The sequence below is a fragment of the Geotrypetes seraphini genome, chromosome 12 (genome assembly GCF_902459505.1).
Source record: "Geotrypetes seraphini chromosome 12, aGeoSer1.1, whole genome shotgun sequence".
Lineage (NCBI taxonomy): Eukaryota > Metazoa > Chordata > Amphibia > Gymnophiona > Dermophiidae > Geotrypetes > Geotrypetes seraphini.
The window spans coordinates 15,374,171-15,391,895 of record NC_047095.1 but is presented as its reverse complement, the minus strand read 5'-3'; the positions used below and the strand labels follow the sequence as shown (position 1 = coordinate 15,391,895).

Sequence of the window (17,725 nt, the reverse complement as noted above, 5' to 3'; positions counted from 1 at the left end):
CAGGGCCACATTTTGGATTTGTAGCTACTTGGAGGGCCTCAAAAAAAATAGTTAATGTCTTATTAAAGAAATGACGATTTTGCATGAGGTAAAACTTTCTTTACAGTTTATAAATCTTTCCTTTTAGCTAAGTCTTAATAATAATATTGTAATTTATAACTTAAGAGACATATGATCAAGGGGATCCAAGATGGCTGCCGCTATCTGAATGCTGCCAGATCGTCTGAGAGTGTTTTTCTCTTACCCTTCAACGATGCCGAAAAGGCGGGGCAGAAGCGTTGGTGGTGCCTCCCAGCGATTAGTGCCCACAGTTCCTACAATCGAGGACATTTTCAGACGCCTGCAAACGGAGCCAGCTGCTTCGGGGAATCGCTCGTTGAGAGTGCCGGCAGAGAGGAGTGCCTCGGCAGAAACCCACGGGCTAGATGTCACTCTGAGCCCCGACGTCAGGACGCCTCCCCTCCACCCGCTGCCGCTGGGAGCCAGCTCACCGCGAGAGGAGAGTGTGTCCGAAGAGGCAGTATTCTCCCCTCGAGAGGCCAGTGAATCGGAGGGCTCGCTGCAGGAAATGGCTCAAAAGGACTTGCTTCTTTTGGAAAAACCAGCGACCGGATCATCTTCTGCTATGGAGGAACAAGGCACTGGGGAGGTAAACCAATCACCTGAGCCTGCTTATACTACACTAATAGTTCCTTTTGCTCCAGTAAAGCCCCCAGAAGTTACACTAGATTCACTTTGGGAATTAGTATTGGCATTGGGGAATTCCTTGAATCCCCAAATTAAAAATTTAGATAAAGAATTGAAAGACCAGAAAGAAGAAATAAAAACTTTGAAAGAGGATATTAAACTATTGAAATCAGATATGCAAGAAGAAAAGAAGGATATAAAAATGATTGGAAGCCATCATGATCTACTTGTAAAGGACAATTTGATTATAAGGAGAAAATTGGAAGTACTTGAAAACAATAGCCGGATTAATAATTTACGTTTAATTAATTTTCCAAGGGTTCCGTCAATTTCCCCAAGCGAAATGATAAAGCGTTACTTTCTGGAAATACTTAAAATTCCTGAGAACTCTTTACCACCTTTGTCAAGAGTGTATTATCTACCTACAAAGACTCAGGATTCTCAGAAGAAAGAAGGTGTTGGAAAACCTCAGGAACTTTCCCTGGACGTTTCCGCTTTATTGGAACAATCAGATAGAGAAGTGGCTATTTCAGCCACTCTCTTATTGTCTGTGGCTTTGGCTCCAGACAAAGATTGGATCCTTAAACTTTTCTTTAAAAATAGATCCAGAGACTTCCTGGGTTTCCATATTCAAATTTTTCCTGATGTCTCTAGGGAGACTCAAAAGAGAAGAAGGGAATTTCTATTATTGAAACCGGGTGTGACTCAAATTGGTGGTTTATTTTTCCTCAGATATCTTTGTAAATGTGTAGTGAGGTATTGTACTGTAAAATATGTGTTTTTTGAACCGGCTCAGTTGACAGCTTTCCTCTCCAATAAGCGCCTTGAAATGGAATAATATCTAAGTCCGAGTAATAATTTAGCTCTGTTTCAGCATCAGATAGTGAGCTTTCTTGTTAATTATTAGATGGTTCAATCACTCCTATTTCCTAATCATGGATCCTAATAATTGAGGACTAGTGTGTGATTAAGTAGAGAAATAATTTCCTATTATAATTTGAATTATTTTTTGGATGGTAATTTCAATACTATGTTATCTTAATTACACTTTCTGTACAAGATGATATGCTTGTTAATTAATGTGAAAACTTATAAATTAAAAAAAAAAAAAAAGAGACATATGATCAAGAAACTGTTTATTTTACTTTTGTGATTATGATAAACATACCGAGGGCCTCAAAATAGTACCTGGTGGGCCGCATGTGGCCCCCGGGCCACAAGTTTGAGACCACTGATGTACATCATAAGTGAATCTCTGCTTCTTATATGGCACCAAAACATACACCATCTAATACGATGGTATAAAACAGTGTTTTCCAGTTTGGTCCTGGAGTATCCCTTTGCCAATCAGGTTCTCAGGATATCAACAATGAATATGCATGAAAAAGATTTGCATGCATTGGAGGTAGTGTATGCAAGCCTGTCTCATGCATATTTATCTTGATTATCCTAAAAACCTGTATGGTATGGGGGTACCTCCAGGAAACACTGCTGTAAGGTATGGGCATAAATCTACCCTTGTGCATTTTTGAAACTGACATCTCCACAAATAGTTTTCAACTACGCCTCTCCCAGCCCACTCTCTGGAACATCTGTTTACAGTGCTACTATAACTTTTATGTACGTGATTGTGAAATTGTATATCTACATTTGTCCAATTAAAAAATACTTACGAGTCTTTTTACGTAGCTGCAGTAAAAATTCACCTTAGTGCACCCTTACACAGGTCTTTCTCCATGCGTTGGGACCATTTTTACCCTGGCTGTAAAAATCCTGATTTTCTATTTTTTTCCATAAATGGCTGTGCACTAATGTTGCAATTAGCATATACTTTTTTGACCAAAGTATATGAGTCGGGTTGCTGTGGAATAAGATTGAAGGGGGGAACTCTTTCTTGAGAAAGCCGCAGGGCGAGACATGTTGAACTGACAGGTCCTCACCCGACACTCATGGAGAATCAACATAGTGTTTACGCAGACTTGATGCAGTACCAAGCTAAGTAACAAAATTGTTTATTGTTTTGAGATAGTTTAGTGAAATTTTGTTTCAAAGTAAATATAAACTTAACACAGAGCACAAAGCAGGTCTGATGAGGATGAATATGCCAACGGAGTGACTCAGCCGTAGAAAATTCTTGGCTGGTTGGAGGCACATTCTGAAGACTTTGCTAAAAATATATATTAAAGATTTTTATTACAATTTTATTACAATTAAAATTTTTATTACAATTAAAATTTATAATACTGTTTTACACTTGTGGGCCATTAGCATATGGCCATTTTTTTTTTTAAATTATCATGGGAGCCCTTTGCACCATCTAATTTGTAGGCAGTAAGGGATCCTGCATTATCCATATGCCAACCAGTTAACATATGGTAATATAGATGTGCTAGCTGGTTAGTGCAGGAATGCCAACCCCCTACTTCTAAAGACTCGGCAATGAGGCAAAAAAGGTCTAGGGGTTCCCACAATGGTAACGGTGAAGAAAACAACTCAAAACTAACAACGTAAATAAATAACTATAATAGAGTGATATTAGGTACCCTCAGTGTGAAGGGACAGCGATGGGAGAAATTCTCCAACGCTACTCACATCAAGGCGGAGACAACCAAGCCCCCACCTACACACCATCATCGGGCACCTAAAGTGTGCTTTAAATCAAATAATGCAATCATCATAACATAATAAACAGTGAACAAGTGCATTCAAACACGGCTACCACTCTGGAAACCCCCCCAGCCAACTCCCAAAGCTGAAAGGAAATTGAAAAAAGAGAACTTAGCTCAATAGAAGCTATAATCCAGGTGTCCAGAAATAAAGTCAATGAACGCCGCAAGAACCCCCTACTTCTGGCATGCCCTCTTTTAAAAAAAAATTTTTTTTTAATATATTTACTGTGCACTTATCATGCAGACATTCCAAAACTAACACATGACGCTTTAGTGCCAAAACCCTCTTGTAGACATCTTGCTGACTCCCCTCCCCTAAATATTCAGCCTCTTAGATATGTAATTGAATAGCCTTAGGAGCTGTTCAATTACATACCTAAGAGGGCCCCCCACTTAAATATTTGAGCCCTAGACATATGCCTATGCCTTATCCTACCCGTCATAGGAATGAGGAAAACATAAGTGCCTGTATATAATAAATAAATTGCTTTGACTGTAACCACAGTAAGTCCCATCCCCTTTCTCCCTTAAGATGAGAACAGCAAAAGGAGAAAAGCCAAACCAGGAAATGCAGAGGTAAAAAAGGTGAAATGACAGATCAGTCCATTTGGGAGAAAGAAGAAATGTAAAACAGGCTCTACCTGCTCACTTCGCCTATTCATAGTGTGCTCATTCTGTTGACTCAAATGTTAATTGGTATGTCTAGTCTAATCTAGTCTAGTCTTCCGTTTATATACCGGGTCATCTCCTAACAGAGCTCGACTCGGTTCACACATAGTTAAGACCAGAATACATAAAAGAATGCAGACCTGAGAAAGAGAATGTGAAAATGATATCCATTCGTCACTTCAGTAGGTAAACCATTAAAATATTGTGTAAACAACAGAGTTTTAAGGGCTTTGTAAAATTGTTGTAGCTGGCCTATCAATCTTACAGAGTCAGGGAGTTTGTTCCAAGTTTCTACCAGTTTGAAAGCAAAAGATTGGCTAAGCTTCCCCACAGATTTAATTCTTCTAAAAGAATGGAACGACAGTTTATATTTCTGTGTAATCCTCGAATGGCAAGCTCTAGTAGCATTCCAATATAAAGGAACTAAAGGATCAAATATTCTTTAGAGAAGCTTAAAGACAACGCATGCACACTTAAACTGGATCCTAAAACGAACTGGGAGCCAGTAAAGCTTTCTCAACAAAGGAGAGACGTGGTCGTACTTTCTTTTCCCAAAAATAAGTTTAGCTGCCATGTTTTGTATCAACTGTAGATGATTTAGACCAACCCTGTCCTGGAGGACCACCAGGGTTTTCAGGTTAGCCCTAATGAATATGCATGAGAGAGATTTGCATATAATGGAAGTGGCAGGCATGCAAATCTGCTCCATGCATATTCATTAGGGCTATCCTGAAAACCCGATTGGCCTGGTGGTCTTCCAGGACAGGGTTGGGAACCACTGATTTAGGCCACCCTGCATAATGCCCGTATGAATTACAATAATCCAGCTGTGCAAGCACAATGAACTGTACTAACACTGAATAATGTTCTTTTTTTTTTTTAATATCTTTATTCATTTTGAAGCCAAAAATAAGTGCAACATATTATACAATCATATTACACGATAATAGCACCTAAATTCAATCAAAATTGTAATCTATGACAAATACCTATATCACCCCCCCCCCATCTTCATATTCAAAAATTGCACGCAAATTTAAAATATTTTCCAACCCACCCTGGATGTGCATGATCAAGGGGCAAAATCAACAATCACTCTTTGCAAAATTTTGTCAGTGGCTCCCAAATATCCAGAAACTTCTTATAACGTCCCTGTTGCATAGCCATAATACGTTCCATTTTAAAGACGTGACACAGAGACTCCCACCAAACGGTATAGTTTAATCGATCCCAGTTTTTCCAATTCCTTAAAATAAGCTGTATGGCAACCCCTGTCATAATAAAGAGAAGTTTGTTATTGTGAGATGATGTTTGACTTTTAGCTCTCATTAAAGTGCCAAATAGCACAATTTTGTCATATGTTAGTGCCACTGGATTTTCCAGTACTTTGTTCACCTGATCCCAAATGGATCTCCAAAATTGAAGTATCAAGGGACAATAATATAATAGGTGATCTAACGTCCCAGGTTCAAGATGGCAGTGCCAGCATCTATTAGACTTGGAACTATCTAATTTATGTAATCGAACATGGGTCCAAAAAGCTCTATGTAACAAGAAAAACCATGTTTGTCTCATAGATGCAGACACCGTACATCTCATCCTCCAAGTCCAGATTCGTGGCCATTGAGACACAGTAATCTGATGCTTTATCTCAATGCTCCAGATGTCACGAAGACCAGTTTTTGGTTTCTTATTCAAAAATCCAGATATTAATTTATACCACTGAGCGGCCTGGTGACCCAGGAAATCCATCTGGAAGCACAGGAGCGGCAAACTATACTGATTTTTAAGATTTATTCCAGTCAGGGAACCCCTCCTGAATGGCCTGCTTCAACTGCAACCACCTATAACTTTGAGTTTTAGCAATACCAAATGTTTGTTGCACTGAACATTTTTTTTGCCAAAGAGTTTATCTGATCATGAAATGTAAGGGATGAATCCAGAATAATACCCAGGATTCTGGAAGAAAAATCTGTGTAATGAAATACCTGTTTTCAGTGTAACAGCAGCAGGGAGGTTTTCCAATCTAGGCCCAATCCAAAGCAATTTAGTTTTAGCAGCATTTAATTTCATTTGGATGGACAGGGCCCACATCTGAAGTTTGGGCACGCAACAATCTATACCTGAAACCAAATTGCTGAGGTCGGGGTTGACTTCCAATAGAATAAAAATGTCATCTGCATAAGTAAATATAGCCTCTGCAGATGTGAGACAGAAGTTTTTCAATGAGGTCATACAAAGATTGGCGACAAAGGGGAGCCTTGCAGCACCCCACATCTAGGTTTCTATGAGGATGATACCTCACCTTCTAGATATACCTCATAGGATCGCAGCGAAAGGAATTTACTAAACCAATCCAAAACTCCTTAGTTTAAACCTATGTCTGATAACATACGGATCAAGATATCATGATTGACCGCATCGAACGCAGCTGACAAATCACGTCTAAATATTTGCAGGGCAGATTGCTGAACATGTTCAGACTCCTTTTATCACCACCCAGAAAGTTGCTATGGATGGACTGCGTTTACTATCAGCCAATGATTCTCCAGCTCCAAGGTTCACATTATTGAAAGTTCATGGTACGTATATGTGCTCAGTCGTTAATAATTTATTTCACAACACCATTCACTGGTATATGAATCAAATCATTTTAAATGTGGTTTGCAAAGCAAACATCTAAAGTTACCTAGTTGAATGGGAAAACCTCATAAACAGCAAATATAGATCATTCTTACCATTTTGGGGATCTGTCTCAGACAGTGGCATAGCAAGGGAAGTTTGTGCCCAGGGTGGAGGTGGACAGCATCCCCAGACTCCCTTCCCTGCCATTGCCATGCCATGTGCCCCCTCTCTCCCCCCTCTCCCCCCGATGCACCCTTCCCTGCATCCTGGCCTCTCCTCCCCCCACACCCAGCCCTGTACCTCTTCAGATCTTCAGCACCCACGAGCAAAATCTCTTACCAGCTGCTGACGCTGGCCTCATCCCTCCTTCTGACATCACTTCCTGGTCTCCGTGAACAGGAAATGATGTCAGAGGGAGGGATAAGGCTGGCATGAGCAGCGGGTAAGATTAGCTGCTCGTGGACAATGAAATTTAAAGTTACAGAGGGGGGAAGAGAAAAGATGCTGGCGCTCTTGTGTTTTCATGTTTAATGTGCAGCATTGCATATGTCTAGCAGTGCTATAGGAATGATAAGTAGTAGTAAAAGAAACTAAGTACCTACTTTCTTTTATAGAATAAGTGCCACATAAGCACCCTCTGGGCACGTAAATATGAGTAGAAATTACCCTCTAAGCACTCTACTGGCCATCAAGATTTGAATCTGATTGCGACACTTATTCAGCTCAAACTAATAATAAACTACTTTGGATTTATAAGGTGCTCTTATGCTGATAGCCTGGATGACTACGGGAAGCATAGGAATGATCATCGCTAGGTATTTGAAGAACACCGTCAAGAAATCCATCATGAATAAAGATATCTGGTTTCAGGTATGCATATTAAAATGGAGAAATATGGGATCACTAGACAATCTACAACCTCCATCCAGAATAGAAGTTTGTGCAGAAGAAAACAATGGAATAAAAAAATGATATGAAGGTTCTTTTGTAGGCGATCATAGGGTTCACTTTCAAAAAGGAAAAATGTCCAAAAAGTGCCATATAGGAGCAGATGGATGTTTTTCTTGCTAAACTTGTCACATCACTATTTTTGAACAAAAAATTACTTTGGTTACCGGTGGAAGTTAGAATTATTTTCAAATTTGCCTGCTTATGTCATAAAACCTTGACAGATCCTGCTCCAAACTACCTTTAGAATCACTTTGATCTCTCAGCAATTACACGTAGAACTCACTAATTTGCCTTTTCAACCTTGAAAGATTGTACATACAAGAGATTTCTTGATAGGACTGTATCCTTTCAAGCAGGTAAATGGAACAAAAGCTTAAGGGGCTCATAATAGAAACGGAAATACGTCTAAAAACCGGCCTAAATCGGCACTTAGACGATCAGTGAGACAAGTCATCCATATGCCAATAATCAAACTGGGTTTTAGATGTATCTAAAAATGACTTAGGCCTTCACAGTGCTGAAGTACGCCCAGAGCTAAAAGAAACGTTTTAGGAGGAGTGGTGAAGGTGGGATTTGTGCGGGACATGGGCCGTCCTAGACTTAGTCGTACTGCATGTATAACCGAAAGTGTTACAACAGGTTTAAAACAAATGCTAGGAAGTTCTTTTTTACCCAGAGGGTGGTGGACACATGGAACAAGCTTCCGGAGGAGGTGATAAGCCAGAACTCTGTACAGGGGTTCAAGGAAGGTTTGGATAGGTTCCTGGAGGATAAGGGGATAGAGGGGTACAGATAGAACTTGAGGTAGGTTATAGAAGTGGTCAGTAACCTCTTCACAGGTTGCGGACTGATGGGCCGCCGCGGGAGCGGACCGCTGGGCAGGATGGACCTCTGGTCTGACCCAGTGGAGGCAACTTCTTATGTTCTTATGTACTGCCTAGACGGAACTTGGACGTTGTGACTTAGGCCATCTAAAACCAAGTCTAAGTCACAAGAAGGTATCCAAAGTGAACAGATAACCACTTTAGGGACAAAGTACAGACCCCATACACACTCCCCCAGTGATCTATGATCCTCCCTCCCTCCACTGCCATAAAAATTGTTATTACAGTTGCCTCCAGAACATCAGCACCTGGCAGCCTGGCATAAGAAAGTCTAGTAGAGCTGCACAGAGGTGGCTTAAGTAGTCTGGGGCGTGGGCTAGTGAACCAGGCCTATAAGCCACTCTAACCACTGTATGCATGGTGAAACATGTGCACCCCCCAAAAAAAAACCCCAAATCCTTATGTACTGCCATATAAGTGGCACTTGCAGCCATAAGGGTTATTGGGTTGGTAGACAGGTGGGTCTAGTCGGTTCTGGGGGGTGTTTTGGGGGGGCTCACCATGACCTATAAGGTTGTGGTGAGATGTGTATGTGGCACCCTTTTTGTGAAGTTCACAGCAGTGCCCTGTAGGGTACCCCCCACTACTCTGGTGCAATGTTTGGATGTCCAGTCCATTAATTTGCTGACCCCGCCCACGTCCAAAAAGGTCTTTTTCAAGCCGTTTTTGACTTGGATGAATTTTTGGACGAAAATGGGGTATAAAGATGGACAACTTAGCAGTCTGGACAATCAGACGGCAGACGGCTGGAAGTACAGTTAGACGATTTTCAAAAAAAAACAACTGTTGGACGTATTTTTCGAAAATGGACTAGTAAGCCCAAAACGGACTTAGACGTATCTTTTGGTTATGCCTCTCTAAGTGACCTTATTTTACATACTTTTTCTTATCAAACTTTTAGAAGATCAGTTAAAACCTACTTATTTGATAAAATTTGTTTAATTATATAACTTCGATGATGTATCTACCAAACTACCCCCCCCCACACACCTCTTTTACTAAACCATGATAGCGGTTATTAGCGCAGGGAGCCACGCTGAATGCTCCTTGCTGCTCCCAATGCTCATAGGAACTCTGTGAGCATCGAGAGCAGCACAGAGCACTCAGCGCAACTCCCTGCGCTAATAACCACTATCATGGTTTAGTAAAAGGGGAGATATGTTTGATGCAACTTCGCTGTAGTTTCTTTTTGCTGTAAACCGCTTTGAACTGTTAAGGTACTGCAGTATATAAAAATAAAGTTGTCGTTATTATTATTATGTAGACAGATTGCTATTCTGTGTGTCTGCAGTGCATCTAAATCTCAAGGGGGCATGTTTTGGGTGTGACTAGGGCAAGCTTATGGTTTGGATATTTTTCTGCAATAATGGAATATTGTAGAGCAGGGGTGCCCAACACGTCGATCGCGATCGACCGGTCGATCGGGAAGGCAACACCAGTCGATCTCGTGTTGACGTTCCAATCGGCTGGCCAATCAGCCTTCCTCTCCCCAAGGTTCCCCACCGGAATCTCCCCAAGGTTCCCCACACACACTCATTCTTGCTGCGCCCTTCCTGCCCGACTGCCAGAACCCGTCTTCCGACTGGGGGATGAAGTCACTTCCTTCGGGAGAAGGCGGGAGGGAGGTCTAGGGAAGTCACGACCCTTGAGAGCTGAGCACCGGCTGCCCCTGGCGGAATTGACAAGCCAGACTGGAGAAAGGCGGTCGGGAGCAGGAGGTGCTCTGCCCAAAAATGCCGGAGCTGCTGCTGCTGCTCTGACGTCTTGAGCCTGAAAATGGGAAGTTGAGTGTCGTGCTAAAAAGAGACTGGAACGGCTCTCATGGAAGACTGGCTTTTTTTCTTTTCTTTTCCTCGGCCCTGGGGATCCAGAGATTTGGGCCTGCAGAAGCCTAACGCTGACTAGCATTCCTCTCCCCGACATCAATTCTTACATCGGAGAGGAATTTCTGGGCCAGCCAATCGCTGCCTGGCTGGCCCGGAACTTCCTCTCCGACATCAGAATTGAAGGGGAGCAGAATGCTGGTCAGTGCAAGGCTTCTGCATGCAGAGCTTGGGGGGCGGTGGCTTGGAGGCCTGTTCCCCGGTGGCGACGGCAAACCTAGTGGCTTGGGGGAGGGCAGGGAGAAAGAAACAAAGGGGGCAAGCAGGGAGACAGAAAGAAAGTGGGCATGGAGAGAGAGAGAGAGAAAGAAAGAGCAGGAGGCAGGGAGAAAGAAAGAAAAAGTTGGGGGAGAGAATGAGGAATGGAAGAGAGAAAGCATATAGGAGGCTGAAAGAAGGAGTGGGCTGAAATCAGAAGATGTCAGAAGAAGTGCAGCCAGAGTGAAGTGAGAAGAAGTCAGAAGAAGAAAGTGAAATCATCAAACAAAAGTAGGAAAAATGATTTTATTTTCAATTTAGTGATCAAAATGTGTCTGTTTTGAGAATTTATATCTGCTGTCTATATTTTGCACTATGGCTCCCTTTTACTAAACCACAATAGCGGTTTTTAGCGCAGGGAGCCTATGAGCGTCGAGAGCAGCGTGGGGCATTCAGCGCAACTCCCTGCGCTAAAAACTGCTATGTGGTTTAGTAAAAAGGGAGGGGCTATATTTGTCTATTTTTGTATGGTTGTTATTGAGATGACATTGCATAGAGTCATCTGCCTTGACCTCTTTGAAAAAAACCCGGAATATGAATGATAATTAACATTTTCTCTGCCTTTCAGTGTGCTTTGTGGGGGTTTAAAAAATTTTTTTTATTGTTGGTAGATCATTTTGACTTGGTCATTTTAAAAGTAGCTCGCAAGCCCAAAAAGTGTGGGCACCCCTGTTGTAGAGTATACCAAAGAGACTGTGGAGAAGATGATCAAGATGCAGGCTTTATTAAAAGTTCAATCTAATAATTCACGAAAAGAAATCTCTAGGACCCAAACCGTTGAGGACTGTGGACCCAACACGGTCCATGTTTCAACAAAACTGTCTTCCTCAGGGGTCCTGGTACAGAGACTCAAGGATCAGAGGCTAAAAGCGACGCTTGGCAAAACTCTGCGCAGTTGTCCTTTTTTTACAACTTCATGTATACACAAGTGAATAATGCATGCATTATTTTGGCCAAAGCAAGGCCAGGTCAAATATGAAACAGAATGGCTTTTGTACCCAAAAATTTGCTCTTTCAAGTGATATAAAAAATAAAATAATTTGGCGATGTACAGTTGAAACATTTGCACCCCAAAATGGCCAAAATTTGTATAAAGCACTAATATCATTTCTTTTTGTAATTATATCTTTGCTTCCAATTGGCTGCAAAGCATCTTAATGCAAATCCCATGTTTGTTATGTGCCACAACTGCAGGTACAGTTATGACTTGAATCGAAATACAGGTCAGGAGCAATGAGGAGTCAAAGTAGGCATTAAATTTCATTTATAACATTTTTTGCCTACTTTGCTAGCTCATAAAAGGGGAGGTAAACCAATGTTACATTCCAAACTTTGCTCATGAAGTTAGTGCCAGGGGTTGTATTAATCCACAAAATTTCATTTCTCTTGGAGGCTTTGTTGGGCTATAGTGGTTGGATATAGTTCAAGTTTCAAGTTTATTAAAAATTTGATATACAGTGTTCCCTCTGTCATTCGCGGTCCCAGTCATTCGTGGATTTTCTGACCGCAAATGACCGGGAAGGAGAGGGAGCCGGAGTGGCAGGAGAGAGCAGCCGGAGCACCAGCGAGTGAAGGAAATCACTCGCGGTATGCTCCGACCGCCTCTTCCTGCATTAAAGTCAGGTCTCACCAATCAGGAGCTGCGTGTCAAAGCAGCTCCTAATTGGTGAGGCCCAACTTTAGTGCAGGAAGAGGTAGTTGGAGCATACCGAGAGTGATTTCCTTCACTCGTCGGCACTCCGGCTGTCCTCCTGCCTCTCTGGCTGCCCTCTCCTATCTCCTCCGCTAAAAACCGTATTCATGATTTTTCAGCATTCGCGGAGGTTCCTGGTTATACATTTTAAAATAGGGTAAAAACAGCTAATACAATTTAACATAATGGTGATGGATGGGAAGCCAATGGGCTTTTATCCGAAGAGGAGTTACATGGTCAAATTTTTTGTTGCCATTTTGTTTTATGCAGAGCACAGTACTCTAAGAGTGATATACATTTGACATCCTCTAAGTCTCAAACCAATAAGAGATCCAGCTGAAAATTTTTACATGATTTCATTTGAGGCTATAGGGAACATCCACACAAAATTTTATTCAATTTGGAGGAGGTCGAGTGGAGATGATTTTCAATATTGGATCACTTGACATGGAATGACCCAATTTTAAAAAGGTCCTTGGATGTCTTTGTATTGTTTGGAAGCTTGTTTTTTATGGATATCACCAAAATAAAATGTGTGTTTTGTTGACTTGTCACTCTCTACCCATAAATGCTATTCAGGGAGCTCCATGTGTCGTTGTATGACCCAGTGTACCTACTTGTCCAATAAATATTTGGACGGGGAGGGAGAAGTTACACATGATATTAGTTGTATTTAAGAAAATGGAGACAACCAAATACAAAAGCACTATAGTCAGCAAATAAGCTGGTTTATTTTAAAAACCTAACAATCATGTCTGCTTTAACTTTAACTGTAGTACTGCCATTGTTCAAGGCTCCATTAATTATTGTTATGCTTCTTATCCAAATCAAAAAATATATATATATCTGTATGCATCGTGGTAAAGGTAACTTTATTCATTTCTACTGTTTTCTTTAGGTCCACTGGTTCCTGATGGTACTGACTGTAACAGCAACGATAGTTGCCTTTGTGCTGGTGTTTGTGTATGTGGAAGGGTGGAGCAGTGTAAGTACGTGCATACATTTGGTCAAAAAAGGGGCCTGCTCCTATTGTTTCCGTGAAAAGTAATATGTTTAATGGAGTATCTTATCCTAGTATACTCTATACTTCATTTTTGTAGCATGTAGAAGGAATCTGGGAACACATTGCAAGAAAAAGGTGTAAGGAAAAGCAGGAAAGGCACAGTTAATAAAAGGAAAACAATTATAAAGAAGCGCTATGTGCTGCGATGGAGGTGGGTGGACTGTATGCTGCTGGAGTGTAGAGATCCTGAGGGGCATTTTGGATATGCCCCCAGTCCTGGCCCATTCTATACAGCCCTTGCCCCAACCCTATGCACTCTGCCTTCTGGCCCCACCCCCTATATGCCTCAATTCCATGGTCACAACACCAAACCATCTACTACTACTACTACTACTTATCACTTATATAGTGCTGAAAGGTGTATGCGCTGTGCATTTTGACATTTATAGACAGTCCCTGCTCGGAAGAGCTTACAATCTGACTTGGACAGATATGACATGACATATAGGGTTGGGAATGCAGAACCCGAGGTGAGAGGAGTTAGGAGTTGAAAGCACTCTCAAAGAGGTAGGCTTTTAACTGGGTCTTAAACACAACCCCTTCAGCAGCAGGAGACACCTTAATAAAACATCATCTCCTGCTGTGGCAGGACTAGAGTTAGCAGACGTCCAGATTCCCCCAGATATGTCAGAGGATCCAGATGGCTTTTCAAAACCTGGCACTCTGTCCGAGTTTTGAAAAGCTTCCTTGAAATTGTATGGGGAGCCCTCCTGTCCAATGAGAGCAGGCAGTGGGGACAGGGCTGGGGTGGGGCTAGGATTGGGGCGTAACTGGGCAGGAATGGATGGAACTGGGCGGGCCCGGGGTGCAGGTCTAGGGCTCCGGATTTTACTAAAGTTAAAATCTGGTAACCCTGGGCAGGACCAGACTCCCAATGAGAGCTGTGAGACTGGTCCTGAGGCAGCAGGAGACTGCATCTCCTGCCGCCAATGGAGGTGGAGACTGCTGAACGAGAATGCCGGGCTCCCACTGAATGTAGCAGACTTGGTTAGTCTGGGACTGGGAAAGCAGCACAAAATAATCTTGCATCAGGGCCCATTAGTCTAAAATTGTGCAACTGAGTGGCAGCATGCTGCCGTGAGTGGAAGAATGAGAGGAGAAATGAGAAAAATAAAGAGACTAGATCTTCAAAAATTTCAAACAAACAAGTAGGCTCGCCGGCTCTCGTTTTCTCTTCTTTCCAGTCAACTACCAGAAATATGATAAATGTTGTACAATACAAATTATAATAGCTAGGAAGAATATTAATATAACATAGATATAATATAGACATTTACCAGCACAGTAAAACATCATATAATAGATACGTATGCGTCAAACTATAGCTGTGCTATATGGGGAAAGCCTTTGCTTCATATTTATTTAATGTTTCATGTTTGAATATTTGAATGAACTGAAACCCTGTATTTCTGTACTCCTCAATGATTAGCCTGTACAGGCATCTATGCTGTTTTCAGTGCCTGAGACTTATTTATTTATTTATTCAATAATCTATACCGTTCTCCCAGGGGAGCTCAGCACGGTTTTGTATTTAATCAGGTACTCAAGCATTTTTGCCTATCTGTCCCAGTGGTCTCACAATCTATCTAATGTACCTGTGGCAATGGGAGACTAGGTGGCCCGCTCAGGGTACAACATCAGCTTGAACCTACAACTACAGCCTGTTGTTATAACCCCTGCACCACACTCTCAGACATCGTATAGTAGACAATGGCAAGGTAACCGTTGTATAATAGAGATGGCAAACATAGTTAACAAAGCATGGCAAAACATACAATGCAAAGCATGATACGGTGAGACAGCATGGTGAGCGTAGAATGCAGAGCATGGCAGGCAGTCATAGTATTACAAGCATGGCTAACAAAGTGAGACACAACTTGGCAAAAACTGTAAGGCAAGTGTGTATAGCATGGAAGACACAGTACAGTAAACATTGAGTGGCAAACATGGTATGAGAAATTGTGGTGGACATAGTATATCAAACATAATATGATGTATAGGAAGTATATTCTAGTCACGTATTAGGACAGAGATGGTGAACGGTATGACGTGATGTGAAAGAACACTGAATGAGAAAATATGGTATGGTCTGGCATGGGACGAATCACCTAGCGTTTGAGGCTCGAGGGTTGGGGCACTTCATCAGAAAGTTAGGGGAATTTGGATTGGCAGGAATTTGTGATGCCTACCTCTAGGCATGTTGGGAGGAGTAGAATTCCACCTCTCTCTGCCTGATCTGAAGAGAGAGAGAAAGATATAGCAATTGACAGGGCTGACCATTAGCTTCCAATGTGTCTGAGTGCCAAAAAGTTACTCCACATAGAAAGCCATAGTGTATTTATCAGAGTGTATTGGAGAGTAAGAATTGGACTACGAGATCTGGTGTGTGAACTCAGCTTTATTAGCTATTGACAGCTCTCTCTAGCATAGGATTACCAGATATCTGGCAAAACCCAGACCTGCCCTCTCTTTAGAGGACTATTTCGGTGCCCAGATGGATTTTCAAAACTTGGCAGTTTGTCCAGGTTTTGGAAGGCCCCAAGCTCAGGGCCTCCAGGCATGCGTGGATGTGGCATGATGACATCACATGCATGTGACATCATCGCATTTTGACCACATGCACATGCTTAGATGCCCTCCAGATGCAGCCCGGACTTGGAGGACAGGGCTGGAATGGGGCAGGGCAGAACGGGGAGGAGCCACATGTCCTCTTTTTTTTTTCACGAACAAATCTGGTAACCCTTCTCAAGCAGACTCCATTCTGTGTGAACAGAATCCTCACCCAGTTTAATTATTACAAGTGACTTGTATATTTAATTTATCAATTATTAAACGAATTCTGGGATTTAGGATTTGGAGTCTCTCAATAATAGAATGCAGCTTTAGTGCAACTACAAGTTTAACCATCAAAGCTATGCTTGAGTAGAAGATCAAACAAAGGCTTTGATAACAGCAGGGATCCACAGAACTAGGAAAAGCTTTTCTCTCGATAGTTTGTTTGATTTCGGTCTGAAAGAAAACATGTTCTTTGACTATCATTCAGATGGTGGTTAGATGATCAGCTCAGAGCCCTTTGTCTGAAATAGAAACTGTAAATCAATCAACTGTAAAGCAAATTTGATCAGGTTTCATCGCTTCTGTCAAAACTTCACTGGCTTCTGGTGATTTCTAGGATTCACTTTAAATGTACCTGCCTAATTTTCAAGATCCTACATGGCATTCTTCCTCCCCTAATCCCACTATCCTGGAATTCTTCTAGACCTGACACTACCAGATCCGCCCACAAACTCAAACTATCTTTCCTCTCATTGAAAGGCGTCTTGTATGCAGGTAAATTAGGAAAATCTCTTTTCTTCAAATTCACTGAGCTTTGGAATAACCTCCCTGCCCCGCTGCGAAACCTAGGCTCATTCCAATTATTCTGAAAGCATCTGAAAACCTTGCTTTTCTCCAAAACGTAAAGCTATCTATTTAAAATGTAAAGCTAGCTATCCTCTTCATAACCTCTAATTTATTATTATGTCCTTCCCTCATTTATTGAATTACCTGTAAACCGTGTCGAGCTCTATCTTTATGGAGTTAATGCGGTATACAAATTTAAGGTTTAGTTTAATTTAGTTTCTCTTCCTCTCTTTTTTTTTTCTCTCTCTCTCTCTCTTCCTCTCTTTTTGTTTCTTTCTCTCTCTTCCTCTCTTTTCTCTCTTTCCCTCTCTTCTTTTTTTCTCTCTCTTTTTTCTCCCTCTCTTTCTTCCTCTCTCTTTTTTTTCTCTCTCTCTCTTCTTCTCTTTTTTTCTCTCTTTCTCCCTTTTTTTCTCTCTCTCTTCCTCTCTCTTTTTTTCTCTCTTTCTCTCTCTTTTTTTTCTCTCTCTCTCTCCTTTTTTTTTCTCTCTCTCTTCTTTTTTTTCTCTCTTTCTCATTCTCATTAAAAGGCGTCATGTATGCAGGGAAATTAGGAAAATCCCTTTTCTTCAAATTCACCGAGCTTTGGAACAACCTCCCTGCCCCGCAGCGGAACCTAGGCTCATTCCAATTATTCCGAAAGCATCTGAAAACCTGGCTTTGCTTCAAAACGTAAAGCTATCTATTTAAAATATAAAGCTAGCTATCCTCTTCATAACCTCTAATTTCTTATTATGTCCTTCCCTCATTTATTGAATTACCTGTAAACCGTGCCGAGTTCTATCTTTATGGAGATGAGGCGGTATACAAACTTAAGGTTTAGGGCTCCTTTTATCAAGTCACGCTAGCGGTTTAACGCGCATTAAACCGCGGGACGCACTAGCCGCTACCACCTCCTCTTGAGCAGGCGGTAGTTTTTGGCCAGCGCGGGGGTTAACGCGTGA

The 17,725-nt window shown here is 41.7% G+C and overlaps 1 protein-coding gene across 2 annotated transcripts in view; it reads left to right on the top strand.

The window, feature by feature from the left end:
* The window catches only part of LOC117346938 (putative ferric-chelate reductase 1), a 76,887-nt gene that overhangs the window by 46,594 nt on the left and 12,568 nt on the right, over positions 1 to 17,725 (top strand). For both annotated transcript variants that reach the window (XM_033917226.1, XM_033917227.1), the window contains 3 exons: positions 6,485 to 6,607; positions 7,408 to 7,520; positions 13,218 to 13,304. In XM_033917226.1, the coding sequence (XP_033773117.1) occupies positions 6,485 to 6,607; positions 7,408 to 7,520; positions 13,218 to 13,304 (323 nt within the window). The remainder of the gene's footprint in view (positions 1 to 6,484; positions 6,608 to 7,407; positions 7,521 to 13,217; positions 13,305 to 17,725) is intronic.